Genomic DNA, 26,373 nt, shown 5'->3' with positions numbered 1-26,373 from the left:
AGGTTAATGTGAATTTTTCTGGGAAAAATTTTGTTTCATCTGACACGTAAGAATAATCGAGAACTGGTCAGCAGCTGCCTTCCACCCCACCTCCACCCCACCCCCATTGCCTCATCACTGCTACCTTGGGCCGTGAGCATGTCAACTCCATCATGCAGGGACGAAGGGATGGGCAGCTTCTTCAGGCTTTGAAAGCAGGGTGGCTCTGTGGCTGATGAGTATTTTGGAAGGATCACTCAGGCTGCAGTGTGGAGAGAGATCAGAGGAGATGAAAAGGAGGGACCAATCTGTTTCAGGAGACAGATGGGAATGAAGGTTAGCTGAAGATGGTTGGTAGTGGTGCTGGGGTGGGGAGAAAATTGGATGTGTTTGCTGGAAACCCATGAGGTAGAATGGGCAGGATTTGATGATTGGTTAGCTGTCAAGGAAGAAGAGGGTGTCAGTGGACATGCAGGGTGTGGGATATACACGTCCGGTGATCTTACTTGAACAGCCTTCAGAAATGTACTGGTTTGGATCTGCCCAAGGTGTGTGGGTGGGTCGTGGAGGAGGTAACCTTTCTTCATCTTTTGTGTATAAATAACACAAGTTACAACATTTTAAAAAGCTCAAATCAGTTATTCAATCTGGCTCGATAGACAAATCTCCTCTGCAGATTGGAAAGGGTAAATAGAGCACGAAGGCTTAGATAGCCCATGCTGTCTAATATGAAACCAGGAGAGTACACTGGAATACATAACCATAGGGAGCAGGGTGACCATACATCCCAGTTTGAGTGAGACAGTCCCAGGTTACCCCTGTTGTCCACATGTAATTATTGAATGCCCCTTTCACTCTTAAGTGTCCTAGTTTGGGTGGTAAATTATATGGTCATACCACTTAAAGGCCATGTTCAGCCTTAGATGATTTTTTGCCGCAAAGCTCAGAGACAGGTGGGTATGGCAGAAAGAATCCAAGAAGAGGACCCCAAAGACCTGAATTCTGACTCCAGCTCATTTACCATATCAGGAGTCCTCAGGCAATTCATTTCACTCCTCTCAGCCTCCATTTCTTCTCAGGGAATGAAGTGTTATTTGCTTACCTCATAGTGTTGTTTAGATTTTTCTTTAATATCAGTGTTTTAATTTAAAGTGTTTTGAGAGTTATAATGCAAGGTGTCATTATCTGTTCATATTTCCCACTGTTCTTTATCACAAGATACAGTAAATTGTTCTGACTAAAACAACATTATTTTTCCCCTTTCCTTCCCTTTATTGGGAACCACCTCCTATTGTAGATATGTACCCATCTCTTACCTAGATCAGATATGATTTATACAATCTGAATCTATAAAAATCCATATGTAGATAATATAAACACACAAATTATTATTCTTTCTCTCCCCTTCATGGAGACTTTAAGAAGCAGCCTGGCTTCAGAGTTAGAAGACCAGAGTTCTAGGCCTAGTTTGGCTGTTCATAAGTTTCTCCTGAGCTGTTTATATTAAGGACAGATGGTCATGAATTCTTCTCTCTGTAATTTTAAAATTTAGCCTCCCTCTTTCTGCCTTTGTTCTCACATGGGTAAAATGGACCTAAAATAATGCACATTCTGCTTAGGAAAACCAGTGGTTCTGAAAAGTAGGTAGTAAAGAATGGAAAATTTCCAGAAGGAGAGGAGAGGAGTTGACAATGCCAAATTGAAGAGAACAGCAGGAAGAAAATGTGGAGTAAGGAATGAATAACATGTAGGTATTATTCCTAGAGGCCATGTAATTTATCATCCAATCGGGGACACTTTTCAGAGGACAAAGGGGTGCTCTTTCCAGGACAGACCAGTCCTGTAAACCAGGCCATCCTAGCACCCTGGTGCCCATGGTCACCATAGTGATTGGGGGGACATGCGGTTTGTTTTGCCTGAGGTGGAACAAGAAGACCTGCGGCGCATGCGTCAGTCTGTACTGGGCCTGGTAGGCAGTGCTCTCTAGCCTCTAGAGCGTGTACTCCTCCTGTCAGCTCAGATGGAGTAGATAGTGCTGTTGTCTTTGTTTTGCAGCTGAGAAAGCTGTGTCTTGGTGGGGTAGGCCATTGTGCAGGGTCTCACAACAGTAAGTGTGAGCTGGTCCTCAGCCCAAGCTGCCTGCCTCTCAGGCCACCTTTTTCATACCTACACGGCAGTGCTGGGAATTTTTTTATTCCTGATTCTTACAAGTGTATCTTGTTCTTCATTGGACTTCCTTCAGATTATTCCTTCTTAGGTCTTGAACTTTACTTGGGATTATAGACTAACTAGTAATTGTCAGTGCTAACAGAATGATGCTGGACTTGGGGCAGACAGCTAAGCAATATAATATTTTCTGTACTTTCCCTTTTTACAGTGTATTATCTATTTCACCGAGAATGTATAATGCCAGTATTAACATAAGTCAAAGGAAATTTGCCAAATCTGACCATCTTAAACTGTTTTGTTTTTATCCATATTCATTTCCAGTTCCTATCTGTATACATATATATATATATGTTTTTTTGGTTTTTTTTTTTCTCTAGTGAACGCTGTCAGATTGAAGCTATTTCAAAAGAACCTGCTCTTTATAGCTCTTCTTTGAGACCCGTATCTTGTTCTAGCTTAGGGGATCAAAGCAAGGGACTGGAAATGAGCATAGAACAGATAATAAATAAATGTATTGTTCTAATAGTTTTGAGCCACCAAAGTGATATTTTCTCCCCAGATTAAAACAGCCTTTATTCATTGTTCCTACGTAGGTGCACAACTGCACCGTTTGTATCAAAGTTGGGCAGTTTTGTGGCACTTAAGTAGAAACACTGAGCAGATCTTTAAACTTTGTACTTCCAAAGCCTACTAAGCCGTGACAGTGTCGGTAAGTGACTCTAAGAGGTTCATCTTCATTGCTCCTTCTGGAATTAGTGGAATCGTCCCCAGTGGAAACTGTGCAGTATGGCCCAAACTGTGGGCCTGAGTGGACTCTGTATGACGTAGTTTTCACGTTACTACACAGGGATCTCACAGCACAGCTCTTGTTAAAGTCCTCACGATTGGACCAGACCCGTCAGTCCCTAGAAGAATTTGGAGCTTTCAGAGCTTGAGCTATGTTATAAGATTTTTGTTTGTTTATTTCATTCATTGAAAAGCCAGCTCTTTGATTCCACAGGTCATCATGGCATAGTGGTCAGAGCACTGGGCCTGGAAAGATCCTGAGCAGGTCACCCCTTGGAGCTTCAGTTTTATCATCTGTAACACAGGGATAACATTTATATGGTACTCTCTGCGAGGTGGTTGAGAGGGGCAAATGAGATGAGTAGAAGTATTTTATAAACAAGTCACCTTACAAATGAGCAATGTGTACTACGTGTAAGAGAGAGAGATGAAAAACAGATTAAGAAGCTGTTCTGACAGGCAGGGCAGCAAAGGAACTTGGATAGTAATTGTGAGGTTGGAAAGGAAGGAAGAGAGACCGTGGGAGTAAGGTTGGTGGGGTTTGGCACTGAGTGGTTGCAGGGGCCAAAGAAAGAGGAGTTTCCAATAAGATGACAAAGTATTGCGCCTGAGTGTTGCTTGTGACTGAAATGGACCACATCAGAGAGTCAGGTTTAGGGATACTGACTCGGTGACAGAGGAGCATCTGGTGGATCTACAGAACAGGCAGTTGAGAGTAAGAGACTGCAGCTCAGGAAAGAAATGAGAGCTGGAGAAACAGTTTTGAGTCATTTTCTTACAGCTGATAGTTGAAACATGAGATCTGACAGAGGAGAGTATAGGAAGGGAAGGATATTTCTTTTCTTTGTGCCAGCTTCCCTCCTTTCCAAAGACTTAGAGGGAAATGAACAAACAGAACAGGAAGAAGTTATAGTATAGGAATCAGAATTTTAGTAACTTAAAGACTGAAGTTAGACCGAATTTCAACAAGGAGAATTTAAAAAGGAGAGATGGAGAAATGGTCAGTAGTGGTGAATCTTCGGAAAGTCTCGGGTTGAAGACAAAGTAATTGGTCACTAATGAAGTGTAAGGGGAAGTCAGCTAATGTTCTCTCTCTGTCAGTGCCTGCAGGGGAGGCACAGGGCCACGAGCTTCCTAATTCTAAAGGTTATACCATGCTGGATCTGGAGTAAGGGTTGTGTATAGTCTCGCTTTCTTCCAGCCAGAGCCAAAAGGAGGAGGTGGTGTTAGTTCCTGCTATTTATTCAGGACCTACTGAACATCAGGCACTGTGCTTAGTACTGACATAATCCTGAATAACCCTGCAGTTATTATTTGTGCTTTACAGGTACTATCACTCCAGGTTTAGTTATTTGCTTGTGGTCTTAAAGCCATTAAGTGATGCAGTTGGAAAGAAAACCCAGGTCGGCCTGACCCTGAAGCCGCTCAAAACTGGAAGCCATTTCCTTTACACACCATGGTAACTTGTCTTTGGTGCTCCAACTTCCTGGCCCACCCTCTGTCCACTTTCAGGAGTTAAGTGCCGTTCTAACCTTGTTCCTGCCAAAACAGGTTCTAAGATCTGAAACTGACAGAGTGTGGCATTTTGGAAAGAGTGTTTGGTTTGCAGTCCAAAGACCCAGGTGAATCAAACCTTGGCTGTGTAATTTCATATCTGTGTGACTTTAGGCAAGTCATTTACTGCAAAAGTTATTTATTCTTTGGGCCTCAGTTTCCTAAGCTGCAAAATGTATATGAAAGTGGTTTTAAACTGTCAAGTGCAATGCAAATATAAGATGTTGTGAACTTAATATGAATTTAAGTCAATGTGTTGCCTTCTGTAGAGTTCTTTACATTTTGGGAATTTTAATTATAATTATTCTGTTTAATTTATTGAGCATTGATTGTGTGCAAGGGTTTTTCTGGAGAATTATAGGTGCATAAGACCTGAAGAAACTTAAAGTAATACAGGAGAATTTTTTTTTTTCCACTTTTTAAAAATTAATTAATTTATTTTTCGGATGTATATCATAATATATTTCAAATTCTGTGTGGATTACATCATGTTCACCACCCAAAAACTAATTATAGACCATCCCCTTACATGTGAGCATAAACACCCCTTTTGCCCCCCCCCCCCCTTGGTAACCACCAATCCAATCTCCAATGCTATGTGTTTGTTTTTTGGTTTTTGAGGAAGATTAGCCCTGAGCTAACTACTGCCAATCCTCCTCCTTTTTGCTGAGGAAGACTGGCCCTGAGCTAACATCCATGGCCATCTTCCTCTACTTTATACGTGGGTCGCCTACCACAGCATGGCTTTTGCCAAGCAGTGCCATGTCCGCACCCGGGATTTGAACCGGCAAACGCCAGGCTGCCGAGAATCGGAATGTGCAAAGTTTAATCACTGCACCACTGGGCCGGCCCCATATGTGTTTGTTTGTCGTTTTTATCTTCTACTTATGAGTGAGATCATACGGTATTTGACTTTCTACCTCTGACTTATTTCACTCAGCATAATACCCTCAAGGTCCATCCATGTTGTCACAAATGGCCAGATTTTATAATTTCTTATGGCTGAGTAGTATTCCATTTTATATATATATATATATACCACATCTTCTTTATCCATTCATCCCTTGATGGGCACCTAGGTTGCTTCCAAGTCTTGGCTATTGTGTATAATCCTGCAGTGAACTTAGGGGTGCAAGTATCTTTATGCCTTTGTGTTTTCAAGTTCTCTGGATAAATACCCAGCAGTTGGATAGCTGGATCATATGGTAGATCTATTCTTAATTTTCTGAGGATACTCCATACTGCTTTCCACAGTGGCTGCACCAGTTTGCACTCCCACCAACAGTGAACAAGGGTTCCCTTCTCTCCACTTCCTCTCCAACACTTGTTTCCTGCCTTGTTAATTATAGCCATTCTGACCAGAGTGAGGTGATACCTCATTGCAGTTTTGATTTGCATTTCCCTCATAGCTAATGATGTTGAGCATCTTTTCATATACCTTTTGGCCATCTGTATATCTTTTTAAAATTTTGTTTCTTGGAAAAGTGATTTCCAACAGTAAGATCCAGAAAGAATATCTTTTGTCAGTAGGGCAGAAAGACCATTCTCTGCATATCTAAAATAACAAGATGAAGGAAATAATGAAGAGATTGCTGATGTCAAACAAAGTATCGACAATCTTGGACACGTAGCTCTGGCATTCAGAAGCTTTGATTCGTCATTTTGGTTTCCATCCGTAGTATTAGTACATTTAGCAAAGGGGGAGGGTTGTGTTCAGCCTCATATTCTTCATCTGAGACACAGCCTAATTTTGGTCAATGGACTGATTCCCATTTTTCAGATAGGGAAGAAAATATTCTTTATGCCAAAAATGGAATATATTATCACAAATAAGGGAAGACCATAAATTGCCATGAGCTTTGGGAATGGAATTTGCTATGAAATGGTGTTCTTGAGCCTTCGACATTATTGTGGTAATTCAGTCACCAGCATCATTCCTTAGAGGACTGAAAGGGAAGCTCAGTTATTTAAAAAATAATAAAATAAATAACAAATAAATAGAGCAACTACCAGGAAACACTAGCCTGAGTATAAAAAGCACAAATTTGAAAAATGTAAAATTAGATTAAGCCATTGACCATCTTTATCTCTGCCTTTATGGTTATACCTCTGGGTTTTGTACACAATTTGCAATTTCCACCTTTGAAAAGAGCATAAAGCTTACGAACTTAGAAGCTTGAAAGGATCTGAATTAGAGTGCTCACAAGAGTCCACATTCTGCTCTTCCCAGTGGTGTGATTGCTGAGGAGCTCAGTGCTGCCGGTGAGGCGCCAGTCTTGTAGGTACAGATTAGCCAACGGTAGAATCATCCAAGAGAAATATATTAATAGAAATTGCTTTGTCTGTTTTCTAATGAGCTTTTAAAAAGGAATGTGCACTTTGGAGGGTTTTTTTTGGTTGAATAATTGTGCCAAAGTTCCCTGCATGTTCATGCAATGCAATATCAAGGGCAATAAAAATATGTAGGTTTTTTCCCACCAGCTCATTTGAATTCCTCTTTGTTGTACCTTCTGACAGCTGCAGGATGTTTTTGTCCCAGTGTAGGTGGTAAAGGAACAGGATCGAACAACTTGGGAATGGGACTAGAGGTAAAACTAGCCAGAGCCCTTGAATCCTGGGTCAGAACCCAGCCATGCCAGGCAAGAAGGCTCAGTTCCCAGGAGCTTTGCGATCCAAAACATCTGTTTCTATATTTGGCATAATTCCACTGTTTTATTTGTAAAATTGTTCCCATCTTTGAAAACACTTTAAAAAATAAGAAGTCCCCGTGCTGTCTCCTCTTTCCACTCCCTAACACATGCATTTGTAATTACCTGGTTTAGTCTGTGTGTTTAATCAGCTTAAATTGAGAACGTTGCCTACATCTGATTTCAATCTGATGGAGCCGTTGAATATTGGGCACTTTCCAGTCTTGTGTCTGCCAAAATGTGCCTCTGACAGAAAAAGGATAGAACTCACACCAGGGAATTTCCTAAAGAAGCCACTTGACTCAGATTAGATGTTTAATTTCCTTAAAACATTGTTTTGAATCTGGGTCTCTGTTCTCTAATTGGGATTTTCTGATGTAATTTAGGAATTTTGCTTATTTGCTGAGTTTGTTCCAGGATCCAGCTGGCATTATTCTACATGCCTAAATCTCGAGGAAGTAAACTTCACTGAGTGCCCAGTGTTGTACGTCACTGCTCTGACGGATGGGCCAGGCCCACCTTTGTTCACTTCTTTGTAGAACATTATACCTGCAATGAGATTGAATTAATTTGGAGAGATAAGGGCTTCTAGTTATGTTAATGAAGCCTCTGATTGGAGGTGCACATCTTTTGAGATATTTTCCTGATTAAATTAAATCGATGTAGAAAAAATTACTTTGTTCTGGTACTCACTATTAATGTTAATTACATTTTTATTTATGATATTAACATGTAAACCAAGTTTTTACGTTTCCTCAGCTATATTCATTTAAAACACCTCCCATTGACCAGAGTTTTTGAGATCTTAAGTTGTTAGTTTTTCCCCCTCTTCACTGGGCCATAATTTCTGAATGGTAAAGAAATAAGACTGTAGAGCTGAGCTCTTTCGAAAAGTTTTAAACCAGAGTTCTTGAGTTTACGGCCTTCTAGCACTTGAAAGACTCTAGGAGCCCCTTTATTTATTAGCAAAATTAGGATGACTGCCAAAAATTCCACTGTGTATTTTGCACAGTGGTACAGCCATGCATACCGGGCTGATGGGCCGATGTTCCACTGGGGTATTTTCAGTCTGCTCTTGAGCCATCTTAAGCTGTACACAAGCATGCTGAAAACCAAAAGAATTACAGGGAACATAGTGGGGAGATTGTTAATATCCACATATATCAGGGCTTTAAAAAATGTGTTTTAATTGTGACACACCACACACCGTTAGCTGGTTGGGGTTACCAGATTATGGTTAGAAGTTTGTTTTGCAAGAATATAATCAAAACCAAGGAAGATAAAGAATAAAAAGATTCGCAGTACAAAACCAAAGCTAAGGTCACTTGATAAAGCATTTCACAATGAGGATGGTCTTGCCGAAAGAACCGCAAAGGTTGAAAGTTAACTTCCTGAGGTTTCGCCTCCTCCTGGAAGGACCCAAGGGCACTGTCGTCCCTGGGCTCCTCCCCATCCCTCCCTCCTTCCCTTGGATCTACCCTACGCAGGTGCTCTTCTGTCTCTGGTATGTCTGTGCTCTGATTCATGATGCGTTTATCTCAAAGTTTAAATCTCAGAGGCAATCTCATTTGGCCTTTTCTCACCAGAGATTGGCAGTGGGCTCACTCAGGTCTGAGTTTTTAGTTTCCTCCACTTCTATGACTACCCAAGGTTGCTGAGGTGCAAATGAGATGCAAAGGAACTCCATCAGCTGGAAAGCATTGTATGCAAATAGCATTACTGTTTACCCAGTTTAGTATTTCTAGTTTTTCAAAGCCAAATTGGGCATAGTGTGAGTCATTTCACAAATATTTATTGAGCAATTACTATATATCAGGCACTGTTCTGGGTGCTTCGAATATATCAGAGAAAAAACAAACCAACGATCCTTCCCTCTAGGGAGGTAAAGGGCATTTTTTTGAGATTGTCCTGGCATTTGGATGTCAGGTACTCTGAATACATAACTGATTGCAGTGGGAAGAACTAACTCATGGAGAGGTGAAAGTGCCCGGCCTCACTCTCTCCAGTCTGTGGTGGTGCAGGGAGGAGGATCCTCTATCTACTCCATTATATTTCTTTGAACCTAATGTAGGGTTCTTGGAGTTCCTTTGTGATTCCTGTTAGTATCTAGAAGGAAGAAGCTTCTGCCAGGAGTGATACGTTTGTGTCTGACCATGGTGGTGTTGGCATTAGAAGAGAAAAAAAGTCAGATAGGCAATTGTTAGTATGGATGAAGAGAGAATTTAGATGTGAAAATAGCCAAACCTAAAAACAAGGGATTTTACAGTAAAAATGGAAAGGAGCTTCAGCCAGTTTCTTAGACATCATGATAGCTGTTGACTGAAAAGTTTGGGCAATCATCACACCAAAACCTGCATCTTCTGTGTGTTTAGTGGGTGCACACAGAAACACATACAACTGGATTTTTCATTCTTACTGTATAGTTCTTAAAAATAAAGAGGCAGTGCTACTTAACATATTTCATCACACTTTTGCCTGGACAATGTATTAATTTGGGATTTTGCATTCTTCTGCCTTATCCTTTAGAGTTGCTGGAATTGTGGTCGTAAAGCGAGTGAAACCTGCAGTGGCTGTAACACAGCCCGATACTGTGGCTCATTTTGCCAGCACAAAGACTGGGAGAAGCACCACCACATCTGTGGACAGACCCTGCAGGCCCAGCAGCAGGGGGACGCACCTGCAGTCAGCTCCTCCGTCACGCCCAACAGCGGGGCCGGGAGCCCGATGGACACACCACCAGCAGCCACCCCGAGGTCGACCACCCCGGGGACCCCTTCTACCATAGAGACAACCCCTCGCTAGACATGAACTCAGAACTGTCGGAGGAAAGACAACACAACCAACACAAAACCAATTCCTCATCCTCAGATGCTCAAAGTTGTTTTTTTGTTTGTTTGTTTATAGATGAACTATCCTATTTCAGTACTTCAGCAAGAGAGAACCTGACTGTATCTTGAGGCGTTAGTAAAACAAAGGGCCAGTAACGGGTCGTAATGACTTATTGTGGATAACAAAGATATCTTTTCCTTAGAGAACTGAAAAGAGAGCAGAGAATATAACATGAAAAGATAGATTTGACCTCCTCCCTGTTATTTTCCAGTAGCTGGGATTTTAAACTAGATGACCTCATTAACCGATGCTTTACCAAACAGCAAACCAAGAGATTGCTAATTGCTGTTGAAAGCAAAAATGCTAATACTAAAAGTCACAATGTTCTTTATATAAAATAATGGGAAAAAAAAGAGGAAAACTCTCAAGGGCATGAGCATTGGCTACAGCGGTAGACATTTTAACAAGAAGATGAATGGCGTCTGTGGGTTGCTAACTGAACTTTGAAGACCCGCTACAAAATGTGCACATGTGTAGCATATTGGAAGGAGACACAGATGTTTGATTTTTTTCCCTGTTTCTGAAAAGAAATAATAATATCCAGGTCAACAGAATGAAAAATGAAAGATGATTTGCAGTGGGATGTATGAATATAGCAGCAAGAAAAAAATGCCATAATACAAAAGGCTCCTTTATATATATATACATATATATGTATATATATGTATATACATATATATACACACACACACACACAGAAGTAAGAGACTCAGCCTGCAGTTAATTAGCATTCTGGCAGCTTTGACATCAGCCAGCTGCCCTAAATAACCCTTCAACGTTTCTTCACTTTTGCCAGGTTCCACAGTGTAAGGACATTGGGTCTATTCCAGCTCATTCATTTTATATTGAAAAATAATTTTAAAAAAATGGTGGCTCCAGCTCCAGCCCCTTTCCAAATTTTTTCAACCCCACCCTGTTTGAATTTTTAATTAAAAACTAGTAGTTCTCTTGGTGTTAAAACACTTCTGTCCTGTGAGGTTTCCCAATGGTGTTTTTCTTGTAAATGTGTTGGACAAATGTGAAGATGCATTGTAGTTTAACCATATGCCCACATTTAGTCTCTCTATTCCTAGTTGGTGAGAAACCTGTATCTTTCCTATGCTGCTTTTATATCTGTATGTGTTAGTGATATATCTCTAGTAGTTCGAAAAAAAGAAAAAAACAACTCTTTTTCGGTTGTCCTCAAGAAAAGAAAAGAAAAAAGGCTATCTTTCGGAGCTGCTATTTCACTCTCTTATAGGATTTTTTTTCCTGAAAACCAGCATGCTTCACGGAATGCTAACATATTGGTGTTTTTGTAAGAGGGATGTACATAAATGTATTTTGCACTGTCACAATGACTCCCTAGGCATGCTATTTTTTCTTTTTTTTTCAGCAAACTCTTTTTAAATATGCTAGAACCATTTCACCAAGTTTAGCTGTAGCATAGAGTAGTAGTGGAATTTTTCTTTCTTCCCTTTTTTTTTTTTTGGAAAGTCATTATAGGGACTTTTTAAAAAAATAAAATAATATATCCTACTTTAAAAAAAAGACAGTGCATGCGTATTGCTGTAAGGTTAAGTATTTCTAATTTTACAAAAAAAAAAAAAAGATAAATCATTAGACTCCAAATGCTGAGGTGTAAACTGACAGCTTTAACACTGCTGAATGCCAGGTTATACAGTATTCTTGCAAAAGGGAAGTCAGCCAAAGACTGATCTGATGGACCAAAATCAGAATTTTGAAAAGCACCAGTACTACTTTCCAAATGATCAGCAGGTTAAACATGTTCAGCAAGGTATAGTGTGAATCCATTAACCCTTCGTTGTCCAGGGTCCAGACCAGAACTACTTGTTAGTTTTGAAAACAGTAGCCCAGGATGTGCTTGTGTGCTTTGGGGAAAGTCAGCAGTGCTGCAGGCTGTGTAGACAACCAAAGTTTTCAAAGCTGGGAAGACACTTCTCCACATACGTACACACATCAGGCGTTTACTTAAAAATCTAAAATGATCCATTAGCTTTGGGTTTGTTTTTTTTAATGTAGCCCTTGGATACAGTTTTAAATGGCTTTTAAGTGTCTGCATGGATGCGATCCTAAATCGGTTTGCTTGAAGTCTCTTAAACCTAATGTTTTTTAGCATTTTTCCCCCTGCCTTTCCTTTTATAAGTTGGTTTTAGTTTTGTTTGAGTGGTGTTATGTTTTTTTAAAACATGGCTTTTTAGTTTAGAAAGTTCTGATGAGCAAGTCAATACAGCTCTCTGCATTTGGAAGTCCGTTTGCCAGCACACCTGCTTACAGTGACGTGAAAGCACATAACCAGGCTCTGAATGGGTTATATTTTATCATGGTGCTCCCAGAATCCTTTGACCTCACTCTGCTTTCTAGTCTGCTTGTGACACTGGACAGTCCTTTCTTACAGAGCTATTATATGTTCTAGGCTACGAAGGGTTAAATAATCCCAAAAATGAGGTATGTCATACCCACACGTCTTTATCTCTAGAAGCTGTGATGTCTGTGAAACAGCACTGTTATTCTTGACACTAGTGTGTAAAATAACAATTAGTACAGTACGTCTCATTACTTTTGATTCAGGGCACCCTGAGTGAAAACAAATACAAAAAAATCCCTAACTCTGAGCTCTCTCTCTGACTCCTCTTCCTCCTCCCCCTCTTCCTCCTCCTCTTCCTCTCCTCCTGTTTTGCTACATTCTCCTCAGTGGCAAAAAGTTTCACTCTACCTCTGACAGCATGTATATTGCACCAGTAGCTAACAAAAACTGGTCTAGTCAAACCAAATGGGCACAAAAGAACCAGGATACCAAAAGTTAAGCTCATACAGCTGCAAACCATATCACTTCTTGGTAACAATGCAGACCTCATAAACCTAAAGAAGAGAAAGAAAAGAAAACTTTTGTTACTTTCCTTTTTTGCTTGTCACTTATATACAGGCTATGTGAGAGTATAATTTGTAGGTATAACACATTTAAAAAAAAGTTATCTTCATTGGATAGAATTGAATGGTGGTCGCTGATAGGAATAGGGCGTCCTCTCTTATCTCTGTCTGACTCTTTTCTCTTTCTCTTTTTTCTGTCATGAGACTGTGTGTGACAGGGCCGCCTGTCTTTTTAATTTTTTTCCTTTTTTTTTAATGTGTAGGTGCATGTCTTGGGGATTTAAAAATTTCAAGGCTGGTTTACTTATGCAAAGCATGCCTATGTCTGGAATACTTAGGGAAAGAAAGCGACTCCATGTTGTCCGATTTCCTCAAGGGACAGAAAAAAATTGGAGACTGTTGAAATGCAGATTTGAAGTAATTTTTTTAAATATTATTTTGGGTTCTGCGACATTATTGTGAAAAATTAAAGTTGTTGTGCAATACTTAATTCAGACATGTACCGCAAGTTAATGGTAGACTAACACTGGGGGGTGGGGTCTAGGCATCATGCTTTTGTCAGCATACTCTTGAGCTTTTAAGTCTACTATGTCTGAACTGTGGTTTCTTGTTTATCCTTTTTTCCTTAGTTGGACTGTAACGTATGGTCTGTCAACCTGTGAATCTTTAAAGTATGATTCAGGTATTGTTGTATTCTTTACTGTGTAATAAAAAAGTTTAAAAAAATCCATATTCTCTGCCTCCCTTATCCTCAGTGTGTGCCACAGCTGCCCGCTCAGTGGCCCTGGCCTGGGAGTCCATCTGAAGTACATCTCTAGAGTTTATTCAGCTGCAGAGCATGCCTCTGTAACAGGAATTGGCTCAGCCATGCTTGGTGAATAGGGAATGATGTCAGAACAATGCAGAAGTCCAGTTAGTTTTGGGGAGATTATCACCCAGGCATAAGGAGCCAAAAGTGTGGGAGGAGAATTCCAGGCTTCCAGAGGAAAAGAGAACTTGGTTTGCTTAGTTTTGCTGCTGCATGGTCAGGGCAGCAGAGGCCCTTTTGGCTGCATTTTGATAGAATTGAGTCCCTACATCCAGGTCAAGCTTTGCAGAGAGGTTCATCCCTACCTTAAGTGGCTCAGCTCCCCACAGCACGCCTGAAAGGCAGATCCACTGGGGCAGAGCCCTGCTTCCATCTGCCTTGTCCACCATCCTTCTCTAACTAAAGTCACCAGCATTTTCACTCTTGTTATTGTACGTTGTTAAGCATCCACTGTGGCAGTCTCCAACTTTGCTGAGAGGTCCAAATTACCCCTCTGACATTTTTTTGATGCTCTAGTTATAAAGTTGGTTAGAGTTTGAAGCCCCAGTGCTTTTCCCTTCGCCCCATGAATGCTGTTATTTTTATGTGTAATTTGAAGAACACACGATTTGGGGTTTTTTGTAGTAATGTATGTACTGGGTTGTAGCAGAAATTCCTCTTCCCTCTGAATGTTACCAACTCCGTGGGCCAAAAGGTAGTTGCAAAGAATAAAGATTACCAAGTATGTGCAAAAGGCTGAGAGAGAGCCTGGTGGTGGATGCTGGTTAGGTGGGAGGGTCCCTTGGGACCGTCCATTCAGCTTCCTCCTTGTGTCAGCTAGGTCCCTGTCCCAAGGCCTGGCTTCTCTAACTTGTCTTCCTGGGAAATGTGGCTTTTCTCACACTTCTTACCCCAGGAACTTAGTAATACACACAAGGAAAAAAATACGAAAAAATGTTTTAATGTATTCCTCCTCCCCTCTACAATTGTGATAGGATTGGATGCTTAATTTGATGATGATGATGATGGTTTTGCAAAAGACAGGCCCGCCTGACTGAAGTTGCCTATCCTTTAACGTGTTCATGTGTCTTTTTGTCTCTTCAAAGTGGAACAGCCCAGAAACTAGCAGACAAGAACAGAAACGGGACCCACTGAAATAGTTCCCTTATAAGTAGTTCTTGAAAACACCTCTGTGATGGTTTTATGCGAGTGGATACATTGGACAAATGGGAAATGCTTTGTAGTTTATATGAAAAATATGAGCAAAATCCAGAGACTTCTAGATAGAGGACACCATATTCTTTTTAAGAAGTGTTAATGATGTATTTAATAATACCCTAAAATAAATGTGTTTGCCGTGAAAGAAGGTGCAACTATTTCTCTGGAATGGGTGGGGAGGGAATGAGCAAAGGGATGCTGTTCCGTATGGGTGTCTAACTCCAAGGTGAATAAATAAAGTTGTGTTTGCTCAAACCTGTCCCTGGTCAGTCTGTTCTCAGTCATCCTGGGGAAACTGAGTCAGGTGAATACAGAAAATCTTTTTCCCATGCCACCTCTCCATATAAGCGGGGATGTAGGACCAAGGTAATTTGGTAATTTTCTCTTGGAATTTTCAGGTTCAGATAACATTTGTTGGAAACACTTCATGATTGTGCATGGGGAGTCAATGAGAACTCCTTAAGAGTAAGACAAAACAGTTGTCTGTTTTACTGTAATAAAAACATTTTAAAGGAGAGAAAACTTCTGATGGGTAAAAGAAAGACTATCTGCTTTTAGTTCTTAATGCTAATGTTCTTGTGTTGCAGTTCTGTATTGCACTGTCAAGAAAGAGAGAAATTGCATAGTGGGAATATGAGACAGTGGGGAGAACAGGGCTTCCCGGATGCCATGGCAGTACCCACATAAATCAGTGGCAACCAGAGCCCTTTTCAGTACTAAGGCAGGGCCAAGTACCCAGTTAGCACTCAATAAATATTCATTGTAAACACAACTGTGAATCTGCAGCTAGAATAACGTGGTGCCAGTTTTTTCAGAGGTGAACAAATTGGCTGGAAGAACAGAAAGAACAAGAGAAATGATTTAACCAGCTAGAGGAGCGGTTCAAAAAGGGAAGATTAAACCGTGTACAGTTGATCGGATCGTGATAAGAGGCAGCGTGACCACTGTTTACAAATATCAAGAGGACGTAAATGCCAAAGAGGTGAGGGAACCAACTGTTCACTTCAGTATGTGACAGGTTGACTATGGTTATTGGCAATAAACAGTTAATTGTCACAGTTCTCTTAATATATTCATGTAGGATGCCACCAGCAAGGACGCCACTAGCAAGGCATTAGAGAATACTTTAGGATTTCAGACATATAACAGCTCAAAGTAGAAACTAGTGTAGTTGAGGCCTCGTGGTCTCTATTCTGACCGCGTAAGGCTCTTTTAGATTCTGGTTTCCATCTCTGCTCGCTCTGCTCACTGCCCTGTTTGCTTTGGGTTTCTTTGCTCTCTTTAGTTCCCCCGTCTCCACTCCTACATTTACTGTACACACAATGAAACTTTTTATAAAATTTGGAACTATTTTTCTTCTTTTATCTTACTATCTTCTTCAGACCATCCCTCCCCTTTTTACTTAAAATCCCATGAAGGCTCTTCTGTGAAGCTTATCCTAAACTGAGAGGAAGAGGCCTGCTCACCCTGGTTCTCTCAGAATCCAACTCTAGGCAACATGGTCCCTGGATGCCAGTGAGTCTCACAGCAACTTTCTGCCCCTGAGTTGTTCCAACGGTACCGAGACACTTAAGATCCAGGACACACAGTCTCAGACAGAGCTATTCTGACTCAGAAAAAACTAACATAAGCAGCTGATATTATGATTGAAGATTCCACCCCACTTCCCTCAAGCATGTCAATATAATCCACCAAACCACTTAAGAGGAATTGGTAATGATAACATAGACATTGAGAGTGGGAAAAAAGGTAGGGAATGGTCCACATAAATGTTATGTGGCAGGAGCTGAAAATAGGCAAAATGTAACCATGATAATACTTCGTATACTGGGCTCTGGCAAATTACAAGCATATACTTTCTTCAATATACAGTCATTTCTCAGTTATTGGGAGATTGTACCATCTCAAGGGAGTTCTCGCTTTCCATGTCCCTCTGCAGTTATCAGTATCACTATTTGAATGATGCCTGGCATATCTCACAGCATTGAGTCATGGGCTTTCTGGACTTGGTAAGGAAAGAGGTTTCTCTTTCTTTAAAAACTAACAAAACAAATCAACAACAACAAAATAAACCTCCAACAACAACCGCCACCTCAGGCTTAGGAAAAGCTTGATGTCAATTATGCCTCCCAAATGCTGTTTTACTTAGTTGCTTCAAAGTGACCTGGGCTGTCTACTAAAAACAGATTTCTGACCTCCCCTGTTGACCTACAGAATCAGAATCTCTAGGGAGACATTTATAAATAAGATACATCTCTGTCTTCCTGGGGCTTATATTCTGATGGGATAGAAAGATAAACAAGTAATTAGATACATATTTAGTCACTGGTCAATGCCAGAAAAAAACATAAAGGAGGATAGGGAAATAAGCAGTGATAGGCTTGAGGGTGGCACTATCTTAATTTGGGTGGCCAAGGACAGCTACTCTAAGGAAGTGACATTTAAGAAGGAATGTGGATGTGGAGTAAGCCGCATGAACATCTTGTGAGAGAGCATGCCAGGCAAGCAGAGGGACCAAGCGTGAGGGCTGCAAGATGGGGCCAAACTGGAGGGCTTGCAGAACTGTTGATGGCAGCAGGCATAAGACGATGGTAGGCCTGAGGTCCAGTTAAGCAGGACACAGCTTTCACAGGTCCTCACAGGGCTCTTGAGCCATTTTATTTCCTTCTAAGTAAGATATGCAGCCACATTTAGGGGCTACCACTGATGGTGATAAGGAAGCCATGGTAATCCTTGTGCTTATTGGAGAACTAAACCTATCTGACCACAGGGTTGGGGCAGGCAAGTGGTCATCACGAAGCAGGGAAATAGAGGCAGCAAAGCTCTCCAAATCAGTTCAGTTAATAACTCATTTTGGGGGCAAGCCTGCACTTGCTTCAGGGAATGGTCTCAGGAGGATCAACGCAAGAATTAAGGCAAGGAGATGCCATGAAAAAGGGACGTAAACATGCTATGGTCTTAATGTGTCCCCCTAAATTCATATGTTGAAACCTAACCCCTGAGGTGATGGTATTAGGGGGTGGCACCTTTGGGAGATGATTAGGTCATGAGGGTGGAGCCCTCATGAATGGGGTTAGTGTTCTTAGAAAAGAGACTCCACAGAGATTTCTAACTCTTCCACCATGTAAGGATATAAAGAGAAGTCTGTGACTCAGAAGAGGGCCATCATATGACCCTGCTGGCACCCTGATCTCATGCTTGCAGCCTCGAGAACCAAGAGCAATGAATTTCTGCTGTTCATAGGCACCCCAGTCTGTGGTATTTTGTTGTAGCAGCCCAAATGGACTAAAACAAAAGGAAAGAACATTCCTGGCAGAGGTGACTCGTCAAGTATAAGCACAGATGACAAAACCAACATGGCAATGCCTGGGAAGAGACACACCCCTAAATTTTGCTGAAACATAAGAAATAAAGCATTCTTGGGTTTTTTTTTTTTTTTCAGAGAGAGGGTGAGTTTCATAACAACAGCCTTTCTTAGGAGGCTTGACTTTCTTCTGTGTGCAAAAAGTAAATAAATCATTTATTCTTCGCTCACTTGAAAATGTCAATATTGTCTTTGACAAAGAGAGAGATTTTTGTATTCCCAATTAAACTTGTTGCAAACTCTTGTTTTAGATGGTGTATACTGCTATTTAAAACCTATTGTCTGAAGCTTTGATGAAGGATAGAGAGTCTGCAAAAAACCAACGGCAGCCTCTTACAATTCCGTTTATTACAATTGTGGCTTTTGCTGATGAAGTCACAGACAGTAAAATTAAGGCAACTGCAAATCGCGTATTTTGATGGCAAGTAATATATTCTTTTTGCTCTGTTAGCAAAGACTTTGAAAAATGTTAGCAAGGTACTTGTTTCTACTCTTCTACAATTTAATATGTTCTCCATAAATTAGGCATAAAATAATAACTATCATTGAGTTTTGTGGAATTAAATATAATGAATATTATACAGATACATACATACACATACATACACATACACATATGGAAGCACACATACATATACACATATATACTTGCAATACTATATACATATATATATTTATTCATGTCAGTTGTGATCTACTACCTACTTTCACGAAATGTTCTTACAATGTGTCATCTAAGTTAATTTCAGTAACTTGGTCACCTATGGTTCTGATTCAGAAATATGAAGTTGGGCACAAAATATGCCTATGAAAGATCTGAGGTTGATGATCCAAGGTTAGAATCGAAACTACTAATAAAAGAGCTGCAACTTTGTCAACATCTAGGATATGAGTAACTCAGCATTTCATTGGAACTCTTCGTGGAAACCATGTTCACTAGAACTCTCATTCTAGAAGTTGTTAAGAGGCACTCTGTGGGAAAAAAAAAAACAAAAAGCACCCAATGATCACACATGGATAATGTTACAATCCATATCATGTAAAGGATCTGAAAAATATAGCATTGAAATAATCAGGTAGTTTTGTGTACTCTGACATTTCCCAAACTTATTTGAACACTTTCACAAGGCACTTATTCATATGAGCTTCTGTAAAATATATTTTCCCCTCTCATCTATCACATTTATCATAAATAAGACCTCAGGGAAATAAATCATATTAGTCTTTCCCCTTGCATTTCATTTATAAACGTCAGCTCCTTATCTTCAACTGCACACACCTGACTAGTCTTCCTCAAATTCAACCTTAAAATTTGATGAATTCAGAAACCTTCATTGGCAGCTCAGTTGTCTTCATAATAAAGGCTGAGCGTCATGGTCTGGATTCAAGGCCCTTCATAAATTAGTCCTACTCCCTCCTTTCCACCTCTTGACCCCACTACTTTCCTTAACAAACCTCCTTGCCAGCCATACTTCTTTATTTATGGATAAATTAGCTATCTTCTTGCTGCCTCTGTGCCTTTGTGCACACTGTCTTCACCACTGGAGAGCTCTTTATGCTCCTCTCCAGTGGAAAAAGTGAAGGTTGGCTCCCTGATCCCACTTCATTCTCTTCTGTAGCACAAACAAGATCACTCCCTTCTCTGAACTCTTCACACTTAGGCCTGTGCTGTTTCTTTCACTACCATGGGGAGTTGGAGAGTTGAGTTAAGTTGAGAAGAACATAGGATAGGAATATTTCCCAAGTCTGCCTAACTGCATGAATTTGGAAAAGATACGTAACCTCTCTTTGCCCTAAAAAATTTTTGGAAGTAGATGAGAATATATTATGAATTGAAAATGAACTTATAGTTAACATTTCACGTGTTTATGCTTTGTAACTCTAACCACATTATAAGCGCTCCTATCTTTTATCCTCCTGTTACTCCCGGTATAGTGCCATGAGATTCACAGAGCGAGTGCTCTATTGTCTCCATTGCCACCTGTTCTGTGAGTTTTGTTTGCACACACACAGGTGATAACCAATACTTTACCTGACACCTGGCCAGCAGAGAGTGGAAGATGCTGTTGGTTATAAGATGCCTCAAATTTCAGGTATGTTAAAATGCAAAAGAAGGTGTGTCTTAGAATAAATAAAATATTATATTATCTCCATATTACAAATGAGATTCAAACAAGTTAAATTACTTTCTCTTTATTATAAAGCTAATGAGCAGAAAGCAGTTCTGTTGTCCCAGAACTGATTTTGAAGCTTTATTCCTGTATGGCATACTACCTCTCTTCAGTTGAATGCCTTCCAAATACATTAAATCAGTAAAACCCACAGCAGCTTCAAAATTTAGATAAAAGAGCAATTTTCAAAGGGGTGACTTTCTCTGAGTAGTCTTATAGCATAGCCATGTTCCCCAGGACTTAGCCTCAGAAGCTCTAAGGCAAATGCCTCATTTAGCAAGTTGTCCTTCTCTGGCGTCAAGAAAGCAAGCTAGCTTCTAAGTATAGCCCCAGGTGCACATCTGGCAATGGGGAAGGAGTGTATGGAAAAGAATGAAGTCAGTCTGTCCACACATCTGCTCCCCGAGCTGGCCCCAGCCCATGAATGTTCACTGGACTCAAAGCTCCAGGATTGACAAGGTGGTTGGGAGTCTTTGCATTGCTCAGTTGGTGTGTTCTACCTCACTTACAGGTAATTTGTATAGTGGTTAACAGCCTCACTTTGCACCCAGCTGAACTACTGATGAACTATTTACTAGCCCCTAGACAAGGAAATTTCTATGCTCAGTTTCCTCATCTGTGAAATTAGAAAAATGAATTGACTCCCTCATAGACTTGTTGGGGGGGATTAAATGAAATAATGCATGTACAATACTTAGCAGAAAGCTTGGCACATGGTGAGAAGCCCATAATTGATAGCTATTATAATTATTACTGCATTTTTTAATCTAAATATAACAGCAGGTAGAAAACATAATTCCGAAGGAGTGGAGGAGGCTCTACTATTCTTTCATCCTTGTTTGATTCCCTGGAAATTCATTGAAAATGATAGCAGCCTTATTTTGTAAAATGCAATCTAATTTTCACTTGCTGGGCTTTCAAATTCCTAGGGCCCTTCTTTTTGCTTATCAAGTGTCTACTTCTGGGCGAGTTGATAGATCCAGCCTTTATCACGGACGTTAGTGATAATGATTTTTGATTATTGTTCTTAGTAATCATTTTAATTTGGGAATCAACAAAAGCTAAACTATTGTAAGCTGAATCTTCATTTAATGGTCTTGCTATTGTGAATATTTTAGTGGAAATAAGCCGTCAAACATGAGCTACCGAGAGACTGTCCTGTCTGCATGGATGTCCTAAACTGCTGTCAGTCTGGAGCAACTCTCTATTTTGACTTTTTTTTTCTCTGTAGAGATCAATGATTTTTTTTCAGATCTCACATTCTCAGTGAAGCTTTTCGAAAATAAAAATTTTGAGGCTTACTTATTACCAAAGAGCAGGAAAGGTTATGGAAAGTTTTTTTGGTTATCCTTTAACATGCTATGCTTACAGAGTATTAAACGTGAAAATAATGAACATGTATTGAGTGCTAAATGCTGGAATGCATTATCTCAGTTAACCCTCACCACAAGCCTAAGAGGTAGGTATTATTATAGTTATTATTACATTTTATTTCTATTTATTTTAAATTTATTTTTGGTGTATTTTATTATTTACTTTCATGGTTATCATTGTAATTATCATTATACAGAAGAAAATATTGAGGTGCAGGAGGTTTTGTAAATTCCTAAGTACACACAGCTAGTAAATGTAAAGCCAAGATTTTAATCCGTGCCATCTGATTCCAAAGCCTGTGCTCAGAACTGCTTTTTTGTGATGCAAACGGTGAGGGTTATTCTAGCTCTAAAATAAGATTCTATGTCGCTAACTCATTTAAATGCTACTCTTTATTTGGATTTTAAAATGCGTAGTGAAGAAACATGTTATAATTTGGGTGGAACAGCTGTATACTTCATTTCTCTTTTGTAGCATGGATAAGAGTGCTCTTTATAAGGAAAATCTTGCTCTTTATTCTTCCCTTGGAAGAACTGAATAAGTGGCTCGTTGCAAAGCAGCGAAGTAAGAAATGTATTATCCCCCAATTGAGTGAAATGCGTGCCATTAGAAGGAATAAGATCCATAATCTAAGTCATTCTATCTCCATGGTGAAATGTCTTGTGTCTTAATTAAGGAAGAGAGAACAGGAGAGTTCAATAAGTGTCAAAGTCTGTCCTGTTGTGAGGCATCTTAATGGATTTTCACACCTGATTTCCATCTGTAGATATAATCAGTGAGAATGGAGGAGGTCTGAGAAGAGAGCTCTTATGGAGTTCAAGGAAGCAATTCTCCAGATATTTCAGTTAGAGCTGAGGTTTACAAGAGCAAATCGATATTTTTTCATCATTTCTACCAGGGGTATTAATCAATATGATCAATATGACTACATAAGAAACAATGTTCGGACACAAACATTGGAAAGAGAGGGGTAGTGAATACTCTACTGTATCTTAACTAGCTTCTGGACTTTAGGAGAAGCAATGTCATAGTCAATGTGATATACAGCCACGGCGATCATCATGTGGCATTTTGAGGCCAATTTGTGCATGTGTGGCAATTAAAAATGATATAAAATTGATTCTCTGAAGCAACCCTTCTGGAAATAATACAATTAAGCATGAGTTGTTGGAAACCCATATTGTCAATGCATTTTTCTTCCTTATTACTAAGTAGCAACTTGTACATTCTATTTAGTCTAAATAAATAAGATTCATTTTTTGCTACTGCAAGTTGAAAGAATGTGTTCAACAAATATTAATTGCTAAGTTCTCTGTCAAGGTAGGAGCTATAATTGACACCAATGCAATGAGACATGACTCATCATTTCATGGACTTTACAATATTGTGAGATGATAAGGCAACCTGTGAAGCCAGGATTCAAACCATGTAGGCTCTATCATCTTAAACACCATCTAAACGTACTTCCTAAATCCATTAGAAACAGAATTATTGCTCTGTTCTCTGAGAGTCTTACTATCAGATTTACTTATTCATGTCCACATTTGAAAGGTGTTCACTGCCTGGCCTTTATTTACGAACTTGCTATTTAAGTACTGCAGGGATCTTTGTATTATGAAAATACATGGAAACCAATTTGAACAAGGATGGCCACATTTCACCAAAAGTTAGAAGTCAGCAGCAGCAGCTCTATCTTTCCTTAGGCTGCTTTTTTCTGGACCTCTGCTTTTTTCTTTTTGTGAACCAGCTTCCCCTGAAAGGACCATGGTTCCTTTGGTCCCTGTTCCATAGTTCCCTGTTATCTTGATTTCCATTTGACTTTGGGTTACCATTTTGGTGGGCCTATGTCATGGTTGTGGCCACTGAGCATCTTTGAACAAACTTCTTATTTTGGGGAATTTCCCACACAGTGAGACCTATCTACTCAGTGTGGAAGCCAAAACTTGATTTCCCAGCCTTGAGCTGGGGAGGAGGCTTTATCAAACAGCCACTCTTCTGAGATGATTTTATTTAGAAAGGAACATCATCCAGAAGCAGCTGCAATTGCCGCATAGAATCTCTATTGTCATGAGAATAGCAGAGCATGGAGGACAGATATCAGGCATTTTGAGAAGTAATGGCCGATGTCACAGTGATAGTGCTGATATGCACATATGCAGAGTCTGCTTGTGTTACCAGCCATGTCTGTGCTCAGAAGGGCCTCTACTTGCAAGGCTTAGTGTGCAATTTGGGGATTGTTCTTGGTTGTCAAACTTTAAGCCTCCTGAAGTTTCCATTAATTTCCTAATAGCTATTAATAAACTCTTTTTCTACTTAAGCTAGCTCAAGTGAACTATGCTAATTGTAAGCAAGATCTTTGATGATTACACATTTAAACTTCAAAGTTATAATTTTCAATAGATTCAGAATTCAAAAATATCAAGTGCAATGAGTCAGATCAAGCAGTGGGCGTACTCTGATGAACAGACAAGTCAATCCGATTCTATGATTGTCAGAAAGGAGACAGGATGAGTGTGAGGACTGAGAGACATTATAGCTTGGTGCTTAACAATGCAGGACGTGCAATCAAAGTTAGATTTGAGTCCTAGCTCTATTACTTATTAACCAACTAATCTTGGTCCAGTTATTTAATCACCTGGATTTTCATTTTTATGATCTGTAAATAGGGATAACAAAATTCTATTTTGTTTGGCATTTGAAGACTGCTCAGTAAAAATGAGCTGTTCTCATGGTGCCATACGTAGTATTCACTTTGATTTTTGTGGTTTATTAATAATGATAATTATTTACTGGTTTATTGCCCAGGAATTTTAATGGAGACAATATTAGTTCCTCATGTCATACTTATTGGATTAGTCAGGATAGAATAACTGATGCAATAAACAACTCTAAAATTTTAGGGACTTAATACATTTATAGTTTATTTAATACTTAGGCAACAGTCAAAACACTGTTGGTCACTTCTCAGCCAAGTGGCAACTCAGAGACCTAGATCTTTCTGCCTTTTGTCTCTTCCCCCTCTCGGTTCTTGGAGTCCCTCCACTCCCCACTTTAGCCAAGGGATGGGAAAAGAGAATGGATGCTGTGGATAGGAGAGATCTAAAGGGCGGGCCTGGAAGTGTCTTGTATTACATCTACCCATATTCTATTGAATAGAACTTAGTCTCACATAGATGTATCCAAGCACAAGGAAGGCTTGAATATGTCATATAACTGTGTGCCCAGAAAGAAATGGGATACAATTTGCTGGACAACCAGCTGGTCTTTACCACACTATTTCATTCTTTTGGTCTTGACAAATAGAGCAGAGTTTCAAAATTGAAAATAGGTATTCAAACAAAAACTTGTATCCCAGTGTTCATAGCAGCACTATTCACAGTAGCCGATAGATGGGAACAACTCAAATGTCCATCAACTGATGAATGGATAAACTAAATGCATATCCATACAGTGGAATATTATTCAGCCATAAGAAGAAATGAAATACTAATACACTCCACAACATGGACGAACCTTGAAAACATGCTAAGTGAAATAAGCCAGACACAAAGGACAAATATGTACGATTCCACTTATATGAAATCCATTAGAGACAGGAAGCAAATTTGTGGTTGCCAGGGACTAGAGAGAGAGGAGAAAAGGGAGTGACTGCTTAACAAGTATAGGCTTTCCTTCTGAAGTGGTGAAAAAGTTTTGGAACCAGATAATGGTAATGTTTGCACGACACTGTGAATGTACTTAATGCCATTGAATTGTACACTTCAAAATGGCTAAAATGACAATTTTTTTGTTATGTTTATTTAACCACAATGTTTAAAAAGGCCAAGAAAAAGATGACAGGAATAATAATTATTGGGAGGAGGTTTATATCACCAGGTAATATATTATAAAACTACAAGAATTAACTGAATGTTGTGCAGGTGTTGGAATAAATGACAGATCAGTGCAGCAGAATATAAATCCTCCAAATTAAGTTCAGAGTGTTTAAATATTTAGTATGCAATAAAAATGGTTTTTAAAACTGGAGAAAATTTTTGATTATTTTATAAATGATTATGGAGTAACTGGTGGATTAAGTCAATGATTAATGAATTAAGCGTAAAAATGAAATAATAAAAAAACTAGAAAAAAGAGGCAAGTGTTTATATAAATTTTGGAGAAAGGAAAACATTTATAAGCTTAATACTAAAAACATAATTATAAATGAAAAGATTTGACTATCTAAATGGTAAAACGTATGATTAAAAATTCTATACAATAGAATCAAAAGGTAAAAGACAAATGAGAAAATATTTTCAACATATATGACAAAGGCTTGTTATCCTCAATAAATAAAAAGATGCTTAGAAAAAGAGAAATTTAGGAAATTTTGATGTAGGTTATGATGTGGGTCCTTTTCAACATTTCTTTAGAAATTACAACAAAAAATTGAGTTGGTTTTCAGTTACTTTTGGTTTTCCATGCACCACATAGTTCTCTCAACCCCACAAACCTCTCTCCTCAAATGAGATAAGATACCGTCTC

The 26,373-nt window shown here is 39.5% G+C and overlaps 1 protein-coding gene across 1 annotated transcript in view; it reads left to right on the top strand.

Annotated features, from left to right (window-relative positions):
- Window positions 1-11,669, top strand: part of RUNX1T1 (RUNX1 partner transcriptional co-repressor 1) — a 136,447-nt gene extending 124,778 nt beyond the window's left edge. The window contains 1 exon segment of the mRNA XM_023648678.2: window positions 9,702-11,669. Within this exon segment, the coding sequence (XP_023504446.1) occupies window positions 9,702-9,977 (276 nt within the window). The 3' untranslated portion in view covers window positions 9,978-11,669.
- Window positions 11,670-26,373: the final 14,704 nt, after the last annotated feature.

The sequence above is a fragment of the Equus caballus genome, chromosome 9 (assembly GCF_041296265.1).
Source record: "Equus caballus isolate H_3958 breed thoroughbred chromosome 9, TB-T2T, whole genome shotgun sequence".
In the NCBI taxonomy this organism is placed as follows: Eukaryota; Metazoa; Chordata; class Mammalia; order Perissodactyla; family Equidae; genus Equus; species Equus caballus.
This window is presented reverse-complemented; position numbering and strand designations above follow the sequence as displayed.